Raw genomic sequence first — 27601 nt, 5'->3', positions numbered from 1 at the left:
GAGCCATTTTAGATTCTTTCGGCAGGTTTTAAATTATTTCCTTTAGATTTACAGTAAAGAGGGGAGTCCTCAGGATCAGCTCTTACCATCTTTATCATCATCAACAATAATCTGGGCTGATTTGAACTGAAGCTTGGTGGAAAGCCTCTGGCTCTCCACACACAAATCAATTGAATGCCAAGATACAGAAGTGCACGTGTTTGTGTGAGGATGCAAGCATTTGTGTGTGAGCACATGCATGTGTTATCAACTTATTTCCTCTAAATCTTTAGTTATTTTATTCTCGACTTCAGATGCGTGAAAAGATGGTTTTAGCTTTCATCAGCTGCTGTCAACAGGAAATGATGTGCTTGAAAGGCTGATTGTTTTAGGGTTAGGTTCAGGTCTTCATCCTGTTTCAGATCAGCTGATTTTAGACTGCACTCAATAATAGATACGGCCCAGTCCTAACACCCACACTGCAGCCTACGGGACTCTATGACGTGCACTTGGTGGAGGTGCAGGTAAGGTTTTGAGTGCGTAGTAAACAAATTTGCAAATAACTGCGTCATCATCACCTAACAGTCGCTGTTTGTGCTACTTTGGTGCTTCAAATGATACTAAAATAAGTTATTAAATTGCTGGGATGTGGGGTCCAAAAATACACACCAGCACTGTTATCAGTTAACAATATTTATCAAAAGACATGTAATGCATCTTTCAAACTGAGAAATGAGTTATTGTAATTGGATATGTACACAATAATAAAATATTCAGTATTCTGATACTTACACATGAAAATACGTATTTTCAAAAAGGGCACTTGAGCCATTTCTCCGCCTTCTTCTCAACATTCCTACGCCAGTGGATTATAAGTAGTTCCCTTCGCCAAAGTCTGCATCGGTGCGGACTCCGGTGAAGTGAGAATCAAGGGTACTGAAGGGGTGCAGCCCAGCATACGCACTCAAAAACGTGAAGGGAATGCGCCAATAAGTGGCAGAGGTGAGGAAGTGCAAGAATTGGGATAGCATGGGCCTAAAAATACTTTCCGGGTTGGGCTTCTTCTTTTCAGGTGTGATCAGCTGATCTGAAACAAACAAACAGAAAAAAGAAATCTGATTTTTGTTTCTGTCCTTGGACTCTTATTTTTGCTAAACTCTAATCTATATGGAGCCTGAGTCTCCTCTTCTGGTCGGCTCATGGGACCCCGGAACAAAGAAAAAATGAATGCAAGTGAACGGAGCTATAAAATGTATTTTCTAACCGGCTTTGCCTTACGCCCTGAATCACACATATGTTGTACTTCAATTTAAATGATAACAGTAATGATGCGTGTTTCGACTATGATGTCACGTCATTTGAGATATTATAGTTTCTAAAAATCCGCAAATGAAACGACTACAAATCAGATGTTACAAACTCTCTTCTTCCTGGCACTTGCGGAGTACAGACACTTCTCTTTTTGCTCCCTTATCTTTTTTTCCCAAGGCTCTTTGTCCTGTCTGCTCACAGAGCGCTTCTCTGCATTTCTTCTGAAAACCCCTATTTTTAACTATGGATGTGATAAATTGGTCATTGAACGCGACTGATAAGATTTTATTCAACAATGAGAACAGAGCAGGGGGCTCCCACTTGCCCACAGTGGACACACTCGGCAGGGTATGTGCTGGATTCCTGGAGGGAATGGAAGATCATATGCCTCTCCCAGTTGTCCATTGAGGATATCGAAGACGTGTGGATATTTGGTCTGATGATCACTGGATTTCTTCTGATTGGAGTGGGAGGATATCTGGTTTTCTGGAAATTTGGGAAGACGGGAGCGATTGGAGGGCGACCCGCACCCACGGAAAGCACCGTCCGTGTGGAGACCTCAAAGACTGGGACGCTACTCGAGGTGAATCATAAGCTGGGCAATGTTCTAGCTGTGATACTGGTATTAGTGCGCAAAATGGATGTCATCTCGTAGAGGGTCATCGGATGGTATGGACAAGTTTAAAAACCCAAAATTGGCTTCACTGAAGGACTGGAATTATCAGTAAAGACTGAAGGCAGAGAGGAAAATTATCTCAGCCTGACCCAAACATAGTCTTGTTTTCCGAATCTGACGCCAGAGCAGCCTCGAGATGCTAACAACTAACCCCCACGAAGGAATGCAGACAGATGCTGTGAACGTCATGAAATCCATGGCACATCAAAGAGGATGAGAAAATAACTTTTGTATTGCCACTGACTTGCATTTGTTTTTTCTATTTTTGGAGACTTGTGGTCTGGAAGTATAAATGGGCCGCTCCCTATTAGCAACAGTTCTTCCAGGTGAAAGTTTTTTTCTTCTGCATTCATAATTTTCGAGTTAAGAATTTTTTTAAAGAAAATTCTGGTCATCTGAGATAAAAGAAATTGGCCAAAACTGTACAGCAATGCAATACATTGGTATTAACCTTTATTTATTGAATGTAAAAAAATACTATTTCATTTGACAAACACATACAATGGAAACAAAATTTAAAAAAATTGCCATTTAAAAATATTTTACCCTACAGCATGAGGACTTTTATATGTTTGAAGCAGAATGAAGCATTTTTTGTCTAATAATGCGACTGGATCTCATCCGCTCTGTAATTCACCTCTAGATCTCTAAATAACAGTTCATCCTTTATGAGCACATGCTCAGCAGCTTCCCATTGGCTTTGAGGACACAGAAGGTGGAGCTGCCAACCGGAGCAACCCAGCCCCTTGCATTAATGCTGGGACGGGAGCGCGTTCTGGTTTCTTCCTCACGCACTTCTCCTAGGAAGTAAGACAGACATCTGAACTGGTCTGGGGTCAGTCGGTCATGCTGAGTCGCAGCTCCATGAGGAGAGACTGCAGGAAGTCGGTAGGTAGGCAAAATAAAGTTTGGTAAAGTTGGATTTTTCATTTCTGTGCGTGATGCAGCTTTTCTGTGTGCGTCCCGTTTCCATGGAGATAAGGGATAAGGTATTTGAGTCAGCAACAGCTAATCTAGGATGACTTTTTTAGAATTTATTTTTGAATCAAATAATACAACATTAGAACAACTTGACATGCCCGATGTGTGCTCTGTTGACATTTTCTTATGCATGTCCATAAGGGGTCCACAATCTGTGGCTCAGGGGCCACATGTGGCCATTTAGCAATTTTAAAGTGGCTTTTTGTAACGCTGACAAAAAAATGATGTAAACCTGATCAATGACATCTCTGGCATGATAAGGAAGGTGGGGCACATCAACTCAACAGCACATACACGCACCCCCACGTGCAATAGTACATGTACACAGTAGCGTGTGCATGAACATGTGTGTGTGTGTGTGTGTGTGTGTGTGTGTGTGTGTGTGTGTGTGTGTGTGTTTAATGAACCACGTAAAGTAGCAAAAGCGAGTAAACACAGCATTACATTTAAAGCGTCACCCACCACTATTGTTCATTTCTTGAATGTTGATCTTTCATCTTGAGAAACCTTTCTATAACTCCTCAGTTAAAGTCCAATAATCCCAAAAGTTTAATCCAGCAATCCCCAACTAAAGGAATCTTTCTAGCCGAGCAACCTCCAGTCAGCCGGTGTTCTGACAGAGCACCGGCGCGCCTCTTACCCCTCCTCCTCCCCTGGTCCGACCGTGATGGTCTCCTCTCCCTGTTGCCAACATTACCCTTTAATAATATTAGTTAAAGCCCCCTGGTTTCATCTCTAACTTTTCTTGCCTCCGCTCTATAAACAATACAAACGCTTTTTTCGTCTACTCTTAATATAATTCTGACGCACAACCAACGTCCCACTCTCAGTACAACATTCATAAACTAAAAGTTGCGTGAGATCTTACAACTACTTCTTTGAGAAGTAAATAGGATAAAAATAGACTATGGGTCAGTAGCTTCAAATTTAAGGTGAGTAATATAGAAAAAAACAGGAAAATGTTCTAGCATCTCTGAATGCTAATCAAAGAATATTCTGAGCCTTTGCTGACACAGTCTTATAGAGTTGTGGACCAATATATGGAAATGTGTCGAGATCCGTGTGCGTCATTAAGCATGTAACTTAATTGGAACCGGTTAAAACCTTGATGGTGTTCAACTATGCACATCCCTAATAAGCACAACATGTTTTTAAGAGAATTATCTTGGTGCCAGGATTATTTTTATACAATATTACTCTAAAACAAACCATTCTGTTCCACTGAATATTTTAAGCAAGAATTGGGCTCCACAGCACCAACTGGTGGGGCCCGGCCCCACTGGCCCCTAATGCAGAGATGTCCCTGAAACTGTTGACAAAGTGTAATTTTGGTCATTTTCCCTTTCAATTTTTTTTGCATAAAGTGCATGTGCCTTCTACAGCAGAATACACTAATGATTAGTATAAATTGTTGTTTGCTTCCTGCCATTTCAGTACCAGAATTTGTCAACGTTGGTTGTAGTTTTCTAAAAAAAAAAAAAATAAATAAAAGGTTTTTCAAATGCATTCAATCGCATAGCTTGTAAGCTTGATTATGTTCTTATATGGAGAGCAATTTAACTCCAAATCCAACAAACATTTTAAATATTAGTACCCAATTTCTGTAAGAAGGTAGTTTTGCACACTTGTTGGAATTCTTCAAATGTTAAGATGATGCAACATTTCAGAACAAGACAAAAGAAGATAAATAAAACATGAAAACAGGTCTTGTAAAGCTCAAACTGAGTCTGTTGTCTTCTGCAAACTTTCACTGTCCTCCTCATCTTTTTCTTCTCATTCCAAGATGAACTTGTCAGATGAGCCACAGAGAGGACAGCCCTGTATCACCTGTAGAGACCAGTGCCCGGGCTTTTTCCTGCACAAATGGAGGTACACAATCACACTGATGCTATCAGGCTGTAAGGAAAGCATCACATGCCGAGCCAGTTTAAAGTGTTTCATTCAACATGTGTGACACAGAGAGAGCCTAAACCAGGAGGAGTGTGCATCACTGCGGTGGTGACATGTGACCAGCTGGTTAAGCTGATGCAAAAGTTTCTCTTTGGGTTTCACCTTTTAACTCAAGTGGTCAGGAAGAACCTTCTTAGGCATGCTGCTTTGGATGGAATCCTTTCTCCACGAAGAAGGAGGCTGAATCTTAAAGTTTATCCAGTCACCTTCACCCCAAAGTAAACACTTCCAAGGGTGCTCAGGAATGCAGCTTTTTTAATGGCTGTCTTTGCTGTTTCACAATAAAAGGAAGCCCTTTCTCCTTCAACAAGCTTAAAACACAGCGGGCAGAAACTGAAAGACCCTACAACAGTTTTTCTTTAATTACTCTTAGGAAAAAACGCAGACTCTCTGAGCTTATTACACAGAATGTTAAGGGATATTTTAATGACTTTGAGATTGAAAACAGGGAGGTGGACATTTTAATGTGCACAATGTTTAACAAAGTCAAATAAAAAGGATTGCATGATGTAAGACGCATAAAGACTTCCCTGATCCACACCTTCTGCACAGCCTGTAACTGGTGTTCATATGAAACACACTGCAGGTAAAAGGGAATTGCTCATGCTGTTCAGATCAAAAGTTAAAGCAGAATAAACAGTGTAACAGAATAAATGGATTAAGTGTGGAAAAACATCATTTGTGAGCTCTAGCTCCTAGTATCCCATCTCCTTGTAGAAGCTGGATTTGTCTGGATTTTTGTCCACCCTCCACTGCTGTCAGGAGACGACTGCTGTCCGTTCCTTTAGAGGAGTTCATGCTCCTAGCCCAGCAGCAGGGAGAGGAATGTGGACGTTTGTGGTGAAAAACATCCCAACGTGTTTAAACTAGTCGCCATTTTCTAGGCCCAAACGTCTTTTGTTGTACTTGACATCAAGTGGTGTTTTTCATTTTGGGACTCTGGTAGTTTGTCCTAAAGTTGAAGTGGAAGCAGCCGGTTATTTCTCCATCCATCCGCTCACGCCCCCAGCAGGTCCCTGAGGTCCAGTGACCAAAGCCTACTGGTTGTGCAGCGCACCAGGCTAAAGACCAAAGGATCATTTGCTGCTGTGGCCCCCAGACTCTGGAACTCTCTCCCCCTGAGCCTGAGATCAGTGGACTCAGTGGTCTCCTTTAAAAAGCAGCTGAAGACTCACTTGTTCAGGCTGGCTTTGGTATGACTTCTTCACCACCCTCCTTATTCTGCTCTTTCTACCCTTTCCTACAGCGCCCTGTACTGCAGAGACACATTTCTATGCTTCAGGATGCTGGGGCATTGACATTAAAGTTGGTTCTGATTCCGCCTATCCCGAGATCCACTGATTTCCCTCTTTCTAATTCACGTTCTCTCTCTCTCTCACTTTTTATCTCGAGAAGTGCTATGTAAAAGATTGTTTTCTATCTTTCTTGTTTTTGTTATTTACCCTTTCCTCTCTAAGCACTACAATCTGCTTCAGATTGGTCTTTTCTTCTGAGTCTACTGAGTGTGTTGAGGCATTTCCCATTCATGGTGAATAAAGAGGAGCCAGAATGGTGTTGTGCTTTTAGGATCACCCCAGCCTACCAAAACACCACCCTCAAGAATGTGCTCTTGTTGCCTCTCTCAGATGTTCATTTTAACCCAAAGACTCCATGTCTGCCAACTTTTAAAGGTCTCAGAAAATATCCAGGACCTCCTGTGGTGTTTTAGAGAAGTTACTGCCTAGCTTGTTGTTGTGTGAGTTTTAATTGTGCAGGTATGAGGAGTTCCTTCTACTTGTGTGTGTGTGTGTGTGTGTGTGTGTCTTTGTCCGTGTGTAAGCTGAGTTGGCTGCTCAGAACGGATAGTTCCTCCCTGCACAACAAGCTCCTGCTGAATTATTAATGTTTGCCTTCGGCTCAATTGATTTTCCTGGTGCTAATGAGGCTCATTACCAGGCATATTAACATGAGCCTTGAGTGCCACCACGATATTTGATCAGGGAGCTCGCATATTTGTTTTCTGCAACATGCCAGAATGGTTAACGCTGCACCTCGTGTATTGGTCACTATGAAAGTTGCACTTGACCTGCTTGGTAAACCCGGGCCAGTACAGACATGAATCACGCTGATGTATACAGGTAAATCCAACCCTTCATTTCCCCTGTCCAGAAGTAAAATATAAAACTTAAATGAAGGCAGTCCTCTTGTTTCAGGTATTGCCTGCAGCGCTGACTGGAACTCCACAAAGCCCATCCTTGTTTGCAGTCGGGTATGAGCCGAAACTTTAGCCATCTAAGAGCAGGACTGAGAGGGTGTAGAGTAGCCAGGGAGAAAACAACAATGCGACGGAGGAGAGATGGTGCTAAGAGGCACCGAGGTTGAGTTTTAACTCTGCTGTGAATGGTTCTCTGACGTCTGTCCCCTCCGTAACCCAGTTTGATCTGCATAACACAGGACGGCCCTGCTATTCACTTTGCTAACAAGACCGCCTGCCAAAGTAAACTGTCAGGGGCGCCCTGGCGTGTGAATGGGCTCTGGCTGCTGCAGTGGAAAATGAAGAGAAGAGCTGGGGGAAAGGAGCCATTGGTGGTCAGAGCCAGACAATAAAAACTCAAGTGATTTATTGGTGTAATGGCATGGAGATGATAAGCTTCCTTCTGGATGAAAACAAGTTCCGACTCCTTTTGATCTCTCCCTTTCTCGGGGTGTTTGGATGCAGGAGATAACCGTAACACAAGTGGGGGTACCTGTGGGTCAGGATGCAACTTTTAAACTCGGTATTTGAATTTAGATCAGTATTTGAAGAGATAAGGCGTCTCGTCTGGTTTTGATTCAGCTTCGCCTGCAGAAAAAAGACCTGTTGTGTTCCCCCAGCAGATCTGGTTTGTGTCCGGATGGGTTCTAAAACACAACAGGTGGTGTCACCAACCACCAGGTGGGTTCTGGGCGTGTAACAGTAGACCATGGGAAGTGTTGGGTTTCTGTAACTGCTGCTCATTAGTTCAAATGAACCAATATGGTTTGTAGACTGGAGAGGTTTATGTTACACTTATTACTAGTTCAGGGGAGTTTTCTGTAGGTTAGATTGGATTTTGGAAATCCAAAAGATTTGGTCACTTTAGACACTGATAAAGATTTTTTACAAAATGCTTCAAACAGATAAAACGTTACTTCCATTAAGTGTAATTTATGTCTTTTCTTTTTCACCGATCAATCAGAATCTTCTGTTACTTTCAGACTGGGAATTCTTTATGTTTTTTTTTACAAAAGCACAATAGTAATCAAATATTTCACTCAATGTGTGATTTGTTCAGATAATTTATGACATCTGTTGGTTAAATGATTTATGTTTTAAATTACAGATAAAAACACATTTTGATAGATAATACCAAATCACCACACTTAAGAATGTGCTCTTGTTTATTCTCTCAGATGTTCATTTTAACCCAGCGACTCCATGTCTTCCAACTTTTAAAGGTCTCAGAAAAGATCCAGGACCTCCTGTGGTCTTTTAGAGAAGTTACTGCCTGGCTTGTTGTTGTGTTGGTTTGAATTGTTTTCAACAGATCTTTTACCTGATCATATCCAGATTGTTCTATTTAATGCACAGACTGATGAAGTGCAACAGCTGTGTGTTTCAGAGTCATTTTCTCTGGCAGCTCCTGGAATTTAGCTTTACCTTCATCCACTTTCATCAAGGTCATCTGGAGAAGGTGCTCATGCATTTGGATCGAGACTGATAGAATGTGACACACACACACACACACACACACACACACACACACACACACACACACACAGGTTCAAATGAAATCTGAAAGCAGCCTGTTTTGGTACCTCGAAGTCATTTAGCAACGATGGCAGCTACTGAATCAGTTTAGTCAGACATTAGCAGTCTGAAACAGTCACAAATGTCCAGAAGGAACTCCTTTTTTGTGAAGTGTTGTTTGTGTAAGTGCAAAACTGGAGTAAACCTTCTGCAGAAAAAAATGTGACATGATGTGTTCATTACAAACATCCAGAAAACAGCTTAAGAATAAAACCTGTTTCCTTTCTTATTTAAGCTGCAGCCTTGAGCAGCCGCTCCCTCTCACAGCTACATTTCTACCTGACTTGTGCCCCGGTGATAATAATTCACCTAGATTTTAGCCTCGGTGCTGATCCATGCCTTTTAATGAAGGTTTGGTGCAGTTAGCTTCCTTTGAACTGTCGCTGAGAATAAAGAGAGGCTGGCTTGAGGCTGTCAGATGTGCAGAGATTTAATATTTACTGAGCAGAGGCCTGCAATTCCTCCTCCTATTAAACTGTTCATTCATGTCATCCTGACATTTACCTGGGAGGTTCTTGATTATCATACAACACACAATGTTCACACACACACACACACACACACACACACACACACACACACACACACATATATATATATATATATATATATATATATATATATATATATAAATTTGCAAACATATTTCACTCTTCTGCTTCCTGTAGTCATTTATTTCTCTCTTTCAGTCCACTCTGAAATCTCTCAGCATCCTGCTGTTTTATCCTCCTCCTGATGGGAGCAGTGTGCTCCACTAAATGTAAAATTCTTGATTTTTATTTGGAAATGCTTACCGGTAGTTTAATGTTCACCTAAAAGTCTGAATTTGTAAGACTTACAAGGACAAGTGCTGAATTTATTAGCATTAGAGAAAAAAAAGTGTCCTCCTGGATAAAGTCCAGTGTTTGGTAAAAGTCTGTTCAAAGTTTTAATGATATAAATGTCATAAGTAAAGACCTATTTTCACCCTAGAATGCTTTGATTTCCAAATAATTGCAATAATCTCACCATATCTTCATAAAATTTAAATGCTGTCTCCTGCCAGAGCTATAAAGTCTGCAGATTCCCAAAAGTAGTAAAAATATCATCTGCAAAAGTAGTAAATTCTAACCAAGCAACCAAATGGAAAAAATAAAATAAAATAAAACAAGTAAAAACTTTGACCTAGTTTAGCCATATATGGAAACTTAATTAAGCCTAAAGGGAAATTAAATATACGACTCTTTGGATTTCTAAAGTCCAACTCAAAGGGAAAAGAGATCAAATACATCATTAGACTTAATCCTCTGGGGACCATGAATATCATCAGAATGTTTCATTGGTCTAACTGACTTTCGTGAACGGCGAAAGCCATGTTTTAAAGATTTTATTTTAAAGGGAGTCAATTGAATTAAAAAGGCCTTTACCAAATTATTATTTTTTGTTTTAAAATAATAAACAGACTCAATAATGATAAAAGTGAAAGGGATGGACAGATTAGCATAAAACAGATTAAATAAAACAAGCTTCACAAGAATAAAAAGTTTATATTTTATTATATGTTATAATGGTCTGCTTTATTTTATCCATCCATCTGTCATTTATAATCCTTCCATCCATCATCTATCATCCATCCATCCATTCATCAACTATCATTAATCCATTCATCCATCATCTATCATCCATCCATCCATCCATCTGTCTTTTATCATCCATACTTCCATCCATCCATCATCTATCATTCACCCATCCATCCATCCATCCATTCATCAACTATCATTAATCCATTCATCCATCTTCTATCATCCATCCATCCATCCATCCATCCATCCACCATCTATCATCCATCCATCCATCCATCCATCATTCTATCCATCCATCATCCATCCATTCATCCATCCATTTATCCATTTACCATCCATCCATCCATCTGTCTTTTATCATCCATCCATCCATCCTTCCATCCTTCCATCCATCCATCCATCCATCCATCTGTCATTTATCACCCATCCATCCATCCATCCATCCATCCATCCATCCATCCATCCATCATCTATCCCTCCATCCATCCATCATCTATTATCCATCCATCATGCATGATTATCCATCCATCTATCCATCCATCCGTCCATCCATTTTTCCATTTACCATCCATCCATTCATCCATCCATCCATCCATCCATCTGTCTTTAATCATCCATCCATCCATCCATCCATCCATCCATCCATCTGTCACTTATCATCCATCCATCCATCTGTCATTTATCACCCACCCATCCATCCATCCATCCATCCATCCATCCATCATCTATCCCTCCATCCATCCATCATGCATGATTATCCATCCATCCATCCATCATCCATCTGTCATTTATCATCCATCCATCCATCCATTTATCATCCATCCATCCATTTGTCTTTTATTATCCATCCATCCACCCACCCACACATCCATCCATCCATCCATCCATTCGTCTTTAATCATCCATCCATCCATCCATCCATCCATCCATCCATCCATCCATCTATCTGTCATTTATCATCCATCCATCCCTCTGTCATTTATCACCCATCCATCCATGCATCCATCCATCCATCCATCCATCCCTCCATCATCTATCATCCATCCATCATGCATGATTATCCATCAATCCATCATCCATCTGTCAGTAATCATCCATCCATCCATCCATTTATTATCCATCCATCCATCTGTCTTTTATTATCCATCCATCCATCCATCCATCCATCCATCCATCCATCCATCCATCCTTTCATTCATGCATGATCATCCATCCATCAGCTCTTTTATCTCACAGACTCACACGGTTAATTTGCTGCACCACTTCAAAGCTTTCCTTGACCCCCCCCCCCCCCCCCCCCCCCCCATCCTCCATTTCCCCTCTCTGACCAGACAGCTGTTCTCTTTTGGGATGAGTGTGCAATAAAAAAAATAAATGAAATAAGCACAGATGAATGTTGTGCTAACACCAATGCCTGTGCACCAGTACCAGTTTGGATTTTTGGTTTTGAAACATTATCCCAGTGGTAAACGTGGGAAGTGAGGACAAGGTGTTTTGCTCTGTGCTGTCAGCAGCCAATAGAAGGCAGTATTGTACAGATATCCTATCTTGCTTTTACCATAAACTGGAATGTTATAATGGACTCACAATCCCAGGGGAACCCAAAACCTCATTTGTCTTCATTGCACACCGTGTTAAATTATTTGATTGCTTTATTGATCCAGCATCCCTTCTGATTATTGGTTTGGATAAGTAGCAAATTGACTCAAGAGGTTTTGCTTTTGCTGTTTAATATTGAATAAAGACCCCTGACAAAAAACACCAACAGAGAAATCATGCATACTTGTTATTTATCTAATTCTCCCCTCCCTACGCAGCTGATTTTTGCCTTTGTGTACTTTGCTGTAATCTGAGGGTAATATTTATTCTAATCCTACATAAATAAAGGCTAAATCAAACCATTTGGATGAGCTATGGTAGTACACACAATTGTGTTTCACTCTCTTAAATCAGTGTACAAATGGACATGTGTATGTGCGTGTGTGTGTTTCAAATTTTTTTCTTCATACAAGCTACATAATAAGCATTATTTTTAACAGTAATCTCTGGATTTTTTTTTTGTTTCTTCAATAGTCTTTTGTCATCACCCTAAGAGGATAACCCTGATGCTACCTCTGCTAATGGTCACCCTCAGGATTTATTGGTAGAGCTAAAGCGTCAGCTCCTCTAGGGAATAGAAGCTTATAGACTGTGTTCATGTTGTTTAACTAGTCAGGGACAGAGAAGAATAGTATTCTGACACCTCAGCACATTAATTCCACATAGCATTATAACATTGTTGAGACATTAATTTAATAAAAGTGATGCAACCTGAATCATTATGAGAGCCCAGAGGGGTTTTAATGATTAGACAAATTCCAGTCTGTCTTTTTGTTGGATGTGCAAACAATTTTCAAAAAAATGCTCTTTTATGGCCAGAATGTATCTGGGCCTAACATGTTACTGATTTTGTTGTTTGATTTTTTTAAGCAAAGATACACATTTTAGAACAAAAGTAAAAGTTTCACACTCTACCTTGCCTTGAAACTTTAGGTTACTGTCGTAACCCCGGTTCTCTGAGTAACATGAGTGAGATGTCTCACTATGGGATACGCCACTCCGCGGATTCCTCAGAAGCACTTATCTCAATACGCCAATCCTGATTGGCCAGTGACCGTGACGTACGCGTCACCTGCTACTATAAGTAGCAAGCGTCCCAACGCACGCACCATTCAAGATAAACACCTCTTCTCGCTTCGCCCAGCAAGAAGGGTTGTCTGGTGAGACATCTCACTCATGTTACTCAGAGAACCGGGGTTACGACAGTAACCTAAAGTTCTCTTTCTTAACATTCGTTTCGATGTCTCACTATGGGATATGGAGACTCCCGTATTGCCAGACAGCTTATCCAGTGATCACCAACCTACAGGGATACGTCTTGGCCCGCCAAAGACCCCACACTCACAATCGTGTGAGTCATTGCAGGGACCGAAACATCAAGCTTCTAGAAGCGTGCAAATGCAAGTGGAGAAGCCCAACTTGCTGCAGCACAAATCTCCTGGATTGACAGCCCCCGAAAAAGGGCCCAAGAGGCAGACAGGCCCCTAGTAGAATGGGCCCTGAGCCCAACAGGTGCCTGAATGCCCTGACAGGAGTAAGCCATAGAAATAGCCTCCACAATCCAGTGGGAAAGCTGCTGCTTTGTGACGGGTTTCCCCTTACGAGGCCCACCCCATGACACAAAAAGCTGGTCCCCCCTGCGAAGGTTCTCCGTCCGATTCACATACTCCTTGAGCGCGCGAATCGGACACAGCTTGTGCCACTGCTCCTCCTCAGGAGAGGAGAAGGGTGGTGGGTAGAAAGCTGTGAGGATAATAGGAGAAAAGGAGCCCACTACCTTAGGCACAAAGGCAGGGTTGGGCTTCAAGGACACCTTCATGTCACCTGGTGCAAACTGGATGCAGGATGGGTGCACAGAGAGAGCCTGTAAGTCACTAACTCGCTTTGCAGATACCAAAGCCAGGAGTAGCACCACCTTAAGAGACAGGATCTTAAGGTCCAGGCTGTCCATAGGTTCAAATGGAGGCCCGGAGAGGGCCGACAGCACCAAGGACAGATCCCATGAGGGCACCAGGGGTCGAGACACAGGGAGAAGCCTGCGCGCGCCCCTCATGAAGCTACACACCAGGGGGTGTTGACCTGCCAATTTCTTCCCAAAAGCCAAGTGTCGGGCGGAAATGGCTGCTAGGTACACTTTAATGGTGGAGAAAGCCTTCTTCCCATCCAACAAGTCTTGCAGGAAAGACAGAATGATGTTCACCGGGCATTGGAAGGGTGAGACCTCCCTACCCTGACACCAGGCTTCAAACACCCTCCATTTACAGTCATATAGGGACCTAGTGGAGGGGGCCCTAGCATTCTGAATGGTTCGAATGACTGCCTGGGGCAGCTCTGCTGACACTAGCCCGCACCCCTCAGGGGCCAGGCCCACAGGGCCAGCCGTTCTGGATGAGGGTGGAAGATCGAGCCTCCCGCTTGGGACACCAGGTCCCTGCGAAGCGGCAGTTTCCAAGGTTGGCCCTCCAGGAGTTGGAAAATGTCCGCCACCCAATGCATGGCTGGCCAGTATGGGGCCACCAGAATGAGAGTGTGGCGCTGGGTTCGTACCCTCAGCAAGGTGGGTGGTATCAGGGCCACTGGGGGAAAAGCGTAAAGCAGTCTCCGTGGCCAGTCGTGCGCCAGCGCGTCCACGCCGAGTGGAGCGTCTCGGTCGCGCAGGGAGAAAAACAGTGGACACTGAGCATTCTCCTTGGAGGCAGAAAGATCCACTACAGCTGTGCCGAACTGGATCCAAATCTGTTCCAACACAGCTGGATGCAGGCTCCAATCCCCGTACAGGGGTGTCTCTCTGGACAACAGATCCGCCCCCCGATTCAGAACACCTGGGACATGGGTGACTCTGATTGAGAGGAGATGCCTGCTGCGCCATAGGATCAGTCTGCGTGCCAGCGTGTGTAACCGCATGGAGCGCAGCCCCCCCTGGCGGTTTATATAAGCCACAGTCATGGTGTTGTCTGTTCTCACTAGGACATGATGGCCGGAGAGAAAAGGCAGGAAGCGCCTCAGGGCCAGAAAGACCGCGAGGAGTTCCAGATAATTTATGTGTGTCCCCCAGAGCTCTCTGCTCCACACACCCCTAACAGAGCGACCATCCAGGAGCCGCCCCCAACCTGACGGGCTCGCATCTGTCGTAACCACTTTCCTCACGAGAACCAACCCCAAAGGCACCCCCTGTGCCAAGAGGGAGGGGTGATGCCAACAGCGGAGCGCCGCGACGCACGCTGCAGAGACCGTCACCCTGCACGCTCTGTGGCGCACTGGAGAGAGACCCAGAGAAGCCACCCAGCTTTGAAAATTTCTCATGTGTAGACGGCCGAGTGGTACCACTGAAATAGCCGACGCCATGAGACCCACAAGCCTGAGGCATAACGCGAACCACACCGAACTGTGTAGGCGGAAGCGCGCCAGGCAGAGCGAGAGCGCGTTCACGCGCGGTGTCGAGAGACGAGCCGTGAACGCCCCTGAGTCCAGATTCAGACCTAGAAAGGTTATTTTCTGGGAGGGGAGTAAAGCGCTTTTCTGCCAGTTTATTCTGAAACCCAGACCACACAAGTGATGGATCACAACCAGCGTGTTTGACGCTGCCTCCTCTCTGGATCGTGCCAGCAGGAGCCAGTCGTCTAAATACGTGGCCAGCCGAATGCCCCTCCCTCTCAGAGGGGCGATCGCCGCCTCCGTACACCTGGCAAACACCCTCGGGCTCAGCGAGAGGCCGAATGGGAGCACGGTGTATTCGTAACACACTCGCTGAAAGGCAAACCTCAGAAATTTCCTGTGTGGAGGGTACACGGGAATATGAAAGTATGCGTCCCTCAGGTCGATTGAGGTGAACCAGTCGTTCTGGTGAATCAGACGCAAAAGGGATGAGAGAGTGAGCATTTTGAATCTGTACTTTCTGAGGCATCGGTTCAGGGCCCTCAGATCCAGGATCGGGCGAATCCCGGTCCCTCCCCGTTTCGGGACCAGGAAGTACCTGGAGTAGAAACCGCTCTGAGACCGAACGGGAGGCACAATGCATATCGCTCCCTTCTTCAGCAGGGAGGAGAATTCTCCCTGAAGGATGTGAGCTGACGTCCCCTGGGCGTGGGAGAACACTACGCCGGAGAATCAAGGAGGAACTGAGGCGAATTGGAGCCTGTAACCTCTCGAAATAGTTCTCAGCACCCAACGTGAAGCAGAAACCGCTGTCCATTCCTCCATGTGAGTGGAGAGCGGTGACACAGCCGTGACACACGGAGCAACAGCTCCCTCCAGAGGTTGTGGGGCAGCGGTGCTCGTGGCAACCACTGCGCATGCGCGGGGGCTTTGTGCTTTGACGGCCCAGGCGTACGGGGACGACCCGTGGCTGGCGGGTAAGTCCGCCAGGGGCCGCCCCCGCCTGGTTCCGCTCATGGGTAACATTTTTATTGATTTTTGCTGCGCCCTTGACATTTCGTCTGGATGCGTCAGCGAACGTTTTAATGCTCCTTGAGCGTGACATGTTTGTGAAAAACAATGTGAGTGCTTGTGACGTGTGTTTTGAGCCGGCACAGCCGGCTGCATGTCCTGGCCCCACCCTGGACCGCTCGGGGACTCTGCCGGAGGGGTTCCGTGAGGGGGGGAGAAGGCACCATGGCAACATCGAACAGGAGGAGCTGGCGAACGGGGAACTGCCAGCTGCAGCGTCGGGAGGGAAAGAACTCCGTCAGGCTGCCCTCTTCTTCTTCCTCACCTGCTGACCGCCGGGTCGGGTGGGTTGTCCCGACGGCGGAGCGGCTTGGTTGCCGGATCTCTGAGGCCAAACTGGTCGAAGCGCTGAGCCCGAAGGAGCTGGTTGGACAGCTTGAGGCTTCGGGCGCTTTGGGATCTGGAACTGAGGCTGGGCTCTGGCAGCTGCCTGAGGAAGGTTCGGCCGAGCCGGCAGCGCCGGTGAGGGATTACGGGGAAGGCAGAGATGAAGGGCTTCATCCTCTTTCTTTTTGGCCTCACACCGTTGCTGCATTGATGCCAGGGCAGAGCCAAAAATGCCTTCAGGCACGATTGGCATGTCCAAAATGTCCTCCTTCTCTCTATCAGAGAGGTTGGTGAGGTTCAGCCATCGTGCACGTTCTTGAAGCACCATCATGCCCATAGCTTTAGCCGTAGCCTGGACCGCGCAGCGCTGCACACGCAGGCAGATGTCGGTCAGTACGGTGATTTCCTCCCACACCTCCAGGTCCAGCTTCGTATTCATGTCCTCACAGAGCTCGGCTTGGTACGCCGAGAGCATGGAGGAGACGTTCAAAGCTCGGACCGAGATGGCGGCAGCCTTGTACGCCCTCTCGTTCAGCGCCGACTGGAAGCGGTCCTCCTTCGCAGGGAGAGCGGGAGGCCTGGAGGAAGTTGCCGAGAGCCGTGGGTGCAGGTGTGCTGCAACCAGCGGTTCCATCGGCGGCATGCGAAGCATGCCAGCCTTCTCCATCCCCTCGAAGTCCAGCGAGGAGGCTCCTTGGACAGGAGACCTGGGGCTGAAAGGGTGTTTGTCCCAGGAGGACCTCACTTCTTGGAGAAGCTCCGGGAAGGCGGGAAGGAGAGGCTTTGCCGCCCTTGTGGCCTGAGGATGCTTCTTTCCCTCGTAGCGGGATCTGACAGCCTCAGTGACCACGATGGGCCAAGAGATGTTGAGCCTGGTCGCAGCGCGTCGGCAGACTGACTGCATGTCCAGGTGGGCGGCCGGAGAAGCCGCTCCATCCCTGGGAGAGGACGGAAAGCTAGGCATGGAGGCCTGAGCGATGGGGAGAAAAACGTCGTCATCCTCGTCCTCCTCTGAAATGAGGAGTTCCGAGGTGTCCTCGTCGTCTCCGTAGTCCAACTCCAACACGTCCTCGACGGGGTGGCTCGGACCGGCCGGTTCGAGCTGTGAGGCCCAGCTGAGTTCGGCACACGGTTCCCGCTCCGGGAGGACATGTTAGCTGGCGTCCCCAGGTGGTGGCCCAGGGGCCGGCAGGCAAGGGTCCTTCCCCGACAGGCTAGCTTGGCGCGCTAGCCGCCGGCGAAGGCTCTTCAGGGTGAAGCAAGCGCAGCTCTCACATGACCCGGGGACTTCCAATGTCAGCTGGGCGTGTTCCAGCCCGAGGCAGCTCGAGCAGACCTTGTGCGGGTCTTTGTTTGAGATTTTGTTCCCACAGGTACAGAGGTGAGCTCCTGCGCCGTCGACTCCTCTGGTGGGAGGAGTGGCTTCCATGCTGGCTAACTGGTGTTTTAGCAAGAGAACGAACAGATGCACTGGAGTGTGAAGCTGCTCGTTATGCCCCGAACCTATGGTGAAGGTCAGGACAGGACGGTAAGTTAACGTTCGGCGACGGAGAGAATATTAGCTGGCTCCGTCTGTGAACAGTTGAGTTAACTTACCTTAGAGATAAGCGACCACCAAAGCGAGAAGAGGTGATTGAATGGTGCGTGCGTTGGGACACTTGCTACTTATAGTAGCAGGTGACGCGTACGTCACGGTCACTGGCCAATCAGGATTGGCGTATTGAGATAAGTGCTTCTGAGGAATCCGCGGAGTGGCGTATCCCATAGTGAGACATCGAAACGAATGTTAAGAAAGAGAACCATTGACATATATACTGGAAAATTCATCTCCATAAACTCCAATAACATGTTTTTGAGGAGAAATGGGAGGTGGCCACCACCGCCATTTTGACCGTGTCACAGGTTCCGTCAAGCCCAGACAATCCCACAAAAGGGAAGAGAGGTGGAGCTGAGGGTGGGGCTGTGAGGCTGGGATCAACTGACGATACCTGGTCGAACTAGCTACAAGCTAACCTGAAGCTAACCCAAAGCTAACGCGGAGGTGGGAGCTAAGCTAACGGAGGTAGCAACCTAGCTACAACCGGAGTTAACTGTGCACAACACCAGAGCTTCTGAGTCAGAGATACGCCGGGCTGACCGCTGGGTAAAACTGGGTGGAACACAGAGGTCTCCCGAGACCTCCACAAGCCGGCAGCCGCACAGCAGACAAGCGCCGCTGCGATCTGAGATGTGCAGAGCTGCCGCTGGGGAGAACCGGGTGGAAAGGTTTCCATCCCAGAGCTCCACAAGCCGGCAGCCCGCGCACCACACAAAAGCTGCGATCAGACAGAGATGCGCCGAGCTGCAGGGAGGGGAGAACCAGGTGGAAAACATCGACGAGATGAAGGCTCAGACTGAGGCCTTTCCCCGGAGCTAGCTCTGTGGTCACATGGGTCTGATGCTCATTAATTATACAGAATTTTAGGCTTTTAATACACTTAAACAGAAGAGTGAGAAAAAAAATCACCCCCCTCAGAGTTGTCATGAGTGTAAACTAGATCATTTAAACCAAAAACATGTTTTGGTACCAGGCTGTAAACATGTTTATTTCTGCTGTGAAATTGGTATTTTTAACATGGGAGTCAATGAGGATTTGCTCGCTTCTGACACCAGCCCCCAGCGATGAGGGTGGAACTGCAATTTATTTCACTTCTGCGTTTGCTTCAATTTTTCACCCGCATTATGGGGGCTTGCTTGAAACACAAGCAAAAAAACAGTTTTGCTTCTCAGGCTTGAGAATAGACTTCTTATTTTAAGATTATAATAAATTAAAATTTATTGATCAAAATTAAGGGCTGCGCAGTGGCGCTGTGGTTAGAGCTGTTGCCTTGCAGCAAGAAGGTCCTGGGTTCACTTCCCAGCCTGGGATCTTTCTGCATGGAGTTTGCATGTTCTCCCTGTGCATGCGTGGGTTCTCTCCGGGTACTCGGGCTTCCTCCCACAGTCCAAAAACATGACTGTTAGATTGATTGGTCTGTCTAAATTGTCCTTAGGTGTGAGTGTGTGTTTGTCCTGTGTGTCTCTGTGTTGTCCTGCGATGGACTGGCTTTCTGTCCAGAGTGTACCCCGCCTGATTGCCCATTGACCGCTGGAGATAGGCACCAGCCCCCCCACAACCCTGCATGGACAAGCGGGTTCAGACAATGGATGGATGATCAAAATTAATTCTAAACTGTTGAACAGTGTTAAATAAAAAATGTAAAACTCTACATGTTCTTATAACAAGTTCTAATTTGATTCTAAAAAGTGAAATAAATTAGATTAGAGTAGCAATAAAAGTAGGAATAATGAGATTTTGAGTTTAAAAGGGAAATAAAAGACCAGCCAGGATTGATGCAGAAATCCAAAATAACAAACTGAACAAATCTAGCCTGGCAAGCCATCCGGTATATGTGAATATACATAGTCTGGCCACAAGCCACTGACAGATCTCAGTCATGGGGTGAGATCTCTGGTTGTCTTTCAAACTCTCCACATGCATTTGGACAACAAACAATGTGACATACTCACCGCAAAAGATGTCAGTTAGCTGGGCGGTTCACTATACCATTGAAGAAGAGGCAAACAACTCCCTTTTCTAAATAAACAAAGTGCCTCTATCTGCTCTTGACTCAAAGAAAAGCATAAGTCTAAATAGTCCAAAGTCGTTTCAGACGAGCTGCTGTCATTTTAGTTTTGCTCAGATCGGCATCAGACTGTCCAGGGCTGCGGAGGTTCCAGTGGAGTGTGGCTAGACCGACATGCAGAGCAAAATAATGTTTCTTGGGCAACTGATGGTCTAGATTTCAAAATAGCTTTTCTCTTGCAAGTTAAACCTCCTCGTGAAGGCAACTAATCAGGCTTTCCAAGAATATATAGCTTATTGCCATGAGGCATTTTTACAACATATAACTGTTCCCTTGCTTTTTTGTAAGTTTAAAATTCTTTTTCATTCTGAAGACTTCCATTCTGCATTTTGACAAACTGCAGAAAGGTTTTCCTGCAATCCAATATCTCTGTGTTTATAATCTTTGTCAACCATTTCAAATGGAAATCTTCAAATGTTCATTGTGTATTTTTCACACACATACGATAATCAGAGATTCAAACGCACATTTTCTGAAGAAGAAACTGGACTAATTCTGCACTGATAAGGATAAAGAGTCACTGAAAATGTTCCAGTTAAGTCAGAGGAAAGCATGGATGTGTAACAGCAAGTTTCTTATCAGTTTAAAGCATGCTTGCCTAAAACATTTCACTTCAGTGTTCATCCGGCTAACTCACAACAGCTTCATATAACTCAAGATACGAAGCTGCATCTGTTTCAGACATTAGAATGTAACGCACACCAACATGAGCTCATACAGTCTGGTGTTGCAGAGAGACGGTGTGGGCTCAACCCCAGAGCAAACACAGAGTCACTTGGATTAAAGTGGATTGAAATGAAATCCGGTGATGAAAACACCTGACAGACTTACACCTGGGATTCAGCTGAATCCATCTGATTTCACAAGATGTTGCTCTGGTTTAAACACGATGCCTCGTGGTTTTCTATCTGACTTTCTTCATCATCCGGTACGTTTTCATTATGCAGGCAAGGAGGCTTTGTTTGCTGCTGCCATGACAACAAGACAAACCATTAGAGTCAGTGCTTATGACTGCATTGGTTAAAGAGGACTCAAGAACGTTCTCAGTAGGTTTTACAACTTTTGCATTGAAGAAGAAAAAAAGAGGAAATGATTATCTGGAGATTTTCATTTTTTTTCTTAGCTTATAACATTTGAGGGTACATTTCAGTTTCAACTAATGCATGCATGTGAGTCTTTTCTCTATAAACTGATGTTAGATAACATCATTTAGAGGCTAATATCATCGTATCAAGGTGAAAATCTGGACGTTTATTTTCAGAAATATTTAAAGTTATCCTTCCCGAATCCAGCTCTTTCCCCTTCTCAGATTCAGTAGAAATTAAGAAGTTTGTTTCTGTTTTTTGCCAGTGATGTTTTATTACTCCTTCATTCCTGCTGCAGTTAAATCAGAAGCAAAAATCAAAATAAGAGAAAACAGATTTCTGTAGTGTTTTTTGTTTAATAACGAAGCAAAGAAAAATATTTTAAAAAATGACAGAATAAGAGAGCAGAGTCACTGATCGGTCCTTCTGAAGTTAGGACAAGCCATAAACATACCTGAATGAAGATGAAATTTGCTCATGTTTACAGTGTCCAACTTTGAAAACGTGTCTGACTTGATGAATGAAAAATAAAAAAGTGAAATAGCCTGGGCAGATCAACACAATGAGACGTGTATAGCACAGATTCATTAGAAAGATGAGATGTAGAAGTTCAGTGCAGTTCCACAATAACACTTCCTGTTATCTCTGCACTACTGCTCTTCTAACACATAACTACCCCTTCCTCTAAGTCCTGTGATCCAGTTTGGACTCGACAGTGAGCAGAGCATCAGCTAAGTGACAGGACGATGGCCAAGTCCAGAGGTGGAAGACAGAATGAGCTGATCTGCTGAATCAAAAGACAGTTGTTTCCATATAAGTACAATATTCAATTCATTCATCCCCTCTGCAGAAAGAGTGTATAACTCTTCAGTTTACTGGTACTGGCATCTTGTTACACACTAACATCTATTCAGTATGTGTTCAATACTTGTGCCATAGTGGATTTTACCACGCACAACTGATGTCTTTTCAGCCTCCTTCCCGAGGCAGTCTGCCTGGAACAGATCTGGTCCGACACGCCCCCTGCTGACCGATTGGCTGGCTCAAAACCACACCTACCATTAGAGGGGGGGGGGGGGGGGGGCTCCAATTTGCAAATAGAATCAGCCTGCAAGGGCTACCCCGAATGCAGGGGCTACCTGTATGCAGGGGTGCCCATGATTCATTATCATTTTGGATGCTGTGGAGTTAACAAGCCGACGACTGAAGCTGTTTTTCTCAGTTTCTCACTGTTGTGAGGAGGCACACACACACACACACACACACACACACACACACACACACACACACACACACACACACACACACACACACACACACACACACACACACACACACACACACACACACACACACACACACACACTGCTGCCAGACACAGCAAAACAGGATGCAATATCAGAGTCAGAGAGTCTCCAAAAGCAGAACCGAGCCACTTTTCTTTAGTAATGGAGACACCACAGTCTTTGTGCTCTTTTGCCCTGTCCACATGCTCGGAGATGTGCTCATGACATCACTGATGTCTATTTTTCACACCAATTTTGGAGACCGCTCATGTGCTTAATCACGTCCACATTCCTAGGCAGTGTGGAACGAAAGCGGCCTGGCTGGGGCGGGCAGAGCGGATCTGATGCTAGTGTGCAAGAGGCATAAGTGTATGGTAACAGTTAGCATTTCAATCATATAACTCAAAAGATACCTTCTTCTGTAAAATATAATGCATGACTACTAGGCATGTTCTTATGCCTTGCAGTGGCACTTTGCCATGATGTTGTCCCGCATCTAAATCAGCTCCTTTAATTCCTTTGTGTTACTTATTACTTTCATTTGCGGCCTTATGATTGTTGACGTCACCAAGAAAAATTAGAATCATTATTGAGTAATTTTCATGACTTTTCATACAAATGCTAGCTGCCTGTTACCATTCACTTACATTGTTGATGCTAAGCTAAAGTTAATGGAATATTGCCAGACTATGAAAATGACTGCACTGGTTACAAAAACACTTTTTCCCACTTTTCTAACTCTGGGGAATGTGGCAACAGACTAAATTTCACTCGTCGGTGGAATATCCCTTTGAACTCAAAATGACTGTTGTTGTGATATTCAATCACTGTTTGTTCTTGATCACAGTGATCCCATCCTGTTTTAATGTCATTGTGGTCCTGATTTTGGAAGGTCAGTTCATGATAGATAGACTGTTTTGCATTATACGAGTTTCTGTCCAGGTATAGTTTTACAGCATTGGCAGTAAGTGAGACCTGAGGAAAGTCTCAGGAATGATGCTCAAGGCCATTGAAAACATATATCAGGAATGTCTGGTGCCTTGGAAGCAAAATATAAGAATGATTCTCTTTAAATATGGTTTCTTGTTTATCTGAGTTTTGGCTGCCCCTTGGCTTAAATACTGCTTTTGAATTCTCATTTATTCATAAGGAAAACAGCCGTTTATGTCTGTAAATGAGACCAGTTTTTTTAGATGTTTTTGAAATGTAAATAAATCTATTTTTCCTCAATTCAACACTGTTTAAGGAGAAGGGGAAAAAATGAAGGTTGCCCGTGGAGTACTCTGGCACACACTCAGCCCTCCCACCAATGATGAATCACTAATTTGGTGAATAGATCAAAGACTCCAGTATTTATAAGTGGTCTGGGGTGTCATTTGTTTCTCGTTTGATACTGATGAGACCATTCCCCGTCTGCTCCTTATTTATCTACATGTTTATTTATTTATCTGTTCAACCAGACCGCTTCTTCCTCATTACGGCAACTTTAATGTCTCCGCTCGGCAGAAAGTAATTGAGATATAATGAAGGCCGTGCGAGCACTTCAGGAGTGAAATGTAAATTGTTTGCCTGCAGCTTTGGTGATGAAACAGGAGGCACACAGACCTGATCAGTGGAAAGTCCTGTCTCCTGTCATGTGGGAACATGGAGCTCGTAGTGACTGTTTTGGGCCTGTCTCATTTTTATGGCAAATTTTATTTCCATCTGGTTGGCTTATGAGACTCTTGGCTTTGCTTGTTTGTTTATCTTCTAATGTGCTTTCGGGTTATTTTCATCTCCTTTGCTTTTTATGAGCGTGTGTTTGAGCCACATCTGTCATGGCCGTGTGTCTGATGATGTCCGTCTCCTTTTGATCTGGTTTCCAGTCAGTCAGGTTCAGGTCTTTGGTTCTGACTGACATGTAAGATTAAATATCTTGTAATGACAGAGCAACCAGACCTTGATTATATACGTGTGTGTGTGTGTGTGTGTGTGTGTGTGTGTGTACGCGTGCATGCGCATGTGCTCAGTTTTTGGGAAGAACCCTGCATTCTTTGTTCCCTTTAGACTGATATTTGACTCTGAGCACAGGTGGAATGCAGTGTGTGTGTGTGTGTGTGTGTGTGTGTGTGTGTGTGTGTGTGTGTGTGTACGTGCGTGCGTGCGTGCGTGTGTGTGTGTGTGTGTGTGTGTGTGTGTGTGTGTGTGTGTGTGTGTGTGTGTGTGTAAAACACATGCAAGGTGGCAGGTATTGGCCAGCAGATGTGTATAACAAGTGGCAGCTGAAGTCTCTTTGTTGGGCTCTAATGCCCGAAGCGGGTCTGGTCCATGGATGGACCTGTGTGTGTCTGAGCACGTGCCTTCCTGTGCTCTGGAACACAAAGGATGGTCTCCATAGAGTATACACTTGTAATATTTAATAGCTTGACACCTGAGCTAGAAAGCGTGCCTTGGTTTGTCAGATGGTGTGCAGACCCAAACTGGTTCTATGGGGCAAGACGGGACTCCGCTTGTTGTTTGACATTGTTTATCCTGAAATTGCACATCAGACTTGTTTTCACTTATGTTTGATCTTATCCATGCTTTCGTTCTTTTTTAAACACAGAAGCAGTTTTGTTTACCTGTTTGTAGCTACAGTTTCGCCGACGGCTGCCGGCTTCTTCAGGCTGACGCTGATGGTGGCGCGTCACTTCCTTCTCCGTTTATCTGCGGGCAGCAGAGGACGTTGTCGCCCTCTACTGCCCGCTCTCCCCTCTCCGACGATGCAGTCCCATGCGTGGTCCAGCGTGTAAACTCCGTCGTCCCTGTTCATGGTCCCACATCCACGTCTCCTTATCTCGATTGCTTCCTTGATCCATCTTTTGTATTTTTGTTGTTCGGTGGTTATGATCCGTGTGCTGTCCCAGTCCATTATATGGTTTTCTCTTAAGAACCACCGAACAACAAAAATACAAAAGATGGATCAAGGAAGCAATCGAGATAAGGAGACGTGGATGTGGGACCATGAACAGGGACGACGGAGTTTACACGCTGGACCACGCATGGGACTGCATCGTCGGAGAGGGGAGAGCGGGCAGTAGAGGGCGACAACGTCCTCTGCTGCCCGCAGATAAACGGAGAAGGAAGTGACGCGCCACCATCAGCGTCAGCCTGAAGAAGCCGGCAGCCGTCGGCGAAACTGTAGCTACAAACAGGTAAACAAAACTGCTTCTGTGTTTAAAAAAGAACGAAAGCATGGATTTAGAAAGACACAGCAAGAACACACCTAAGATGTTTGATCTTATGCTTAAATTGAAAAAAAAAATCAGCATTTGTCATTTAAATGTTGAGTTCCAGCTCGTCCCAATGTTTCTTTTAATCACGTGGAATAGGACTGAAAGAATTCATAAGATTATTCATTATCATTTATTAACCCTCTGGAGGCAGGTGTTGCAGATTTGCAACATTAAAACCTACCTACCTGGTTACTCCACACACGTGTTTCATGAGCATTTTTTAACTCAGAAGTACCCCTGAAGGACTTAGTTGTTCATCCTTTTATCAAAACTTATTTTGAGCCTGAGAGGGTTAAAGGACACAATTATTGTACTCAGGCAGGACAAACATGGAGCTTTGGGTAATTCTCCCAGCATATGAGAGCACTACAGCATGTATGAAAACATGACAGGATGACTTTGAAACAGATAACAGCATCATTGTTGTCTTTACACTGAAGAAGGATTACTATGTTTACCACAGCTTAGCCGCTTTTTAGTATGTTGTGGAAAATATGAAGGAAATTAATTCAGTATGAAGAGGAGGTTTCATCTTGACTCAGCAATGAACAAAACTAAACAAGTCAACATTACATTGTTGTTTCATCCAATTAATTAGTTTATGCAAAACGTTAGACACAGTCGATGATGTTGTGTTGTGTACAACATCATGTTATGGGATCTTCACTGCCTAACTGCTAAAGGTCGAGTTCCTCCATTTTTATATGTACTGTGTTATATCTCCTTTTGATTGAGATACAAATAACCAAAGGTCATGGGGCAGGAAATCTGTGGAACTCAAAATGTGAAAAGTAGAATCCCTTCATCATAGGAGATGTGTGTGTGTGTGTGTGTGTGTGTGTGTGTGTGTGTGTGTGTGTGTGTGTGTGTTATTAGAGAAAAGCATCCTTGGTTGAATCTGATTAATGATGCAGGACAACAGAAGGGAAAGTCGAAGATCCAAACACAATAGGTGGACACAGATCATTTCCTGACACACACACACACACACACACACACACACACACACACACACACACACACACACACACACACACACACATTAGTTCTCTTATATTTGCCCTCTTGAATAGTCCATGTTTGAACTCTAGTGAGTTTAAACAGGGAGCAAAAACAAAAAAAATAAAAAAAAAATAACGGGTGTATCTCGTTCTCTGACTGTCTTTTACAAAGATTTAGAGTTGAGGAGACAGCCTTACCCATGCAGATTAGTTTTGCGTTTTCTGTTTGCACTGAACTGGAAATTCACCCCAGAATCATGATGTGGGCTGGGATCAAGTTTCAACAGTCCCCGTGGAAGTGACTGTAATGATAACAGCCTGACAGCTGTGATGCTTCCACTGAGCGCTCTGTGGATTTGGCAGCGTCGCCGGAGCGTGAGCGGGCTTGGCTATGAAAGTTTGCAGTCAGCGTTGCACAACAAAGAAGAAACATCAATGTCTACACATGCTCATGCTGAGCATCACTTGTGTTGTGAGGAGCTCCTGATGGATCCCTCGCTCCAAGTGCTGGTTTCACAATCAGGAAAATTGTGTTTTCACTGCCCCATGTAGAGAAGATGTTCTTACATTTAATTAGATACCATAGAATGTGAAATCTCATAAAATATGAAATATCACCTTAATGGATCTTTGAGTAAATTTAACCAGAAGATCGGATCTTTTTATTGCAG

General features: G+C 44.7%; 1 protein-coding gene across 1 annotated transcript in view; it reads left to right on the top strand.

Annotated features, from left to right (window-relative positions):
- The first annotated feature begins 2747 nt into the window (after positions 1-2747).
- The window catches only part of prickle2b (prickle homolog 2b), a 136774-nt gene continuing 111920 nt past the window's right edge, over positions 2748-27601 (top strand). Inside the window, exons 1-2 of the mRNA XM_054751510.2 lie at positions 2748-2854; positions 4731-4816. Of these exons, the coding sequence (XP_054607485.2) occupies positions 2813-2854; positions 4731-4816 (128 nt within the window). The 5' untranslated portion in view covers positions 2748-2812. The remainder of the gene's footprint in view (positions 2855-4730; positions 4817-27601) is intronic.

This window comes from Nothobranchius furzeri, chromosome 3 (assembly GCF_043380555.1).
Source record: "Nothobranchius furzeri strain GRZ-AD chromosome 3, NfurGRZ-RIMD1, whole genome shotgun sequence".
NCBI lineage: Eukaryota > Metazoa > Chordata > Actinopteri > Cyprinodontiformes > Nothobranchiidae > Nothobranchius > Nothobranchius furzeri.
The sequence above is the reverse complement of the archived record's forward strand: the minus strand, read 5'-3'. Positions and strand labels throughout refer to the sequence as shown.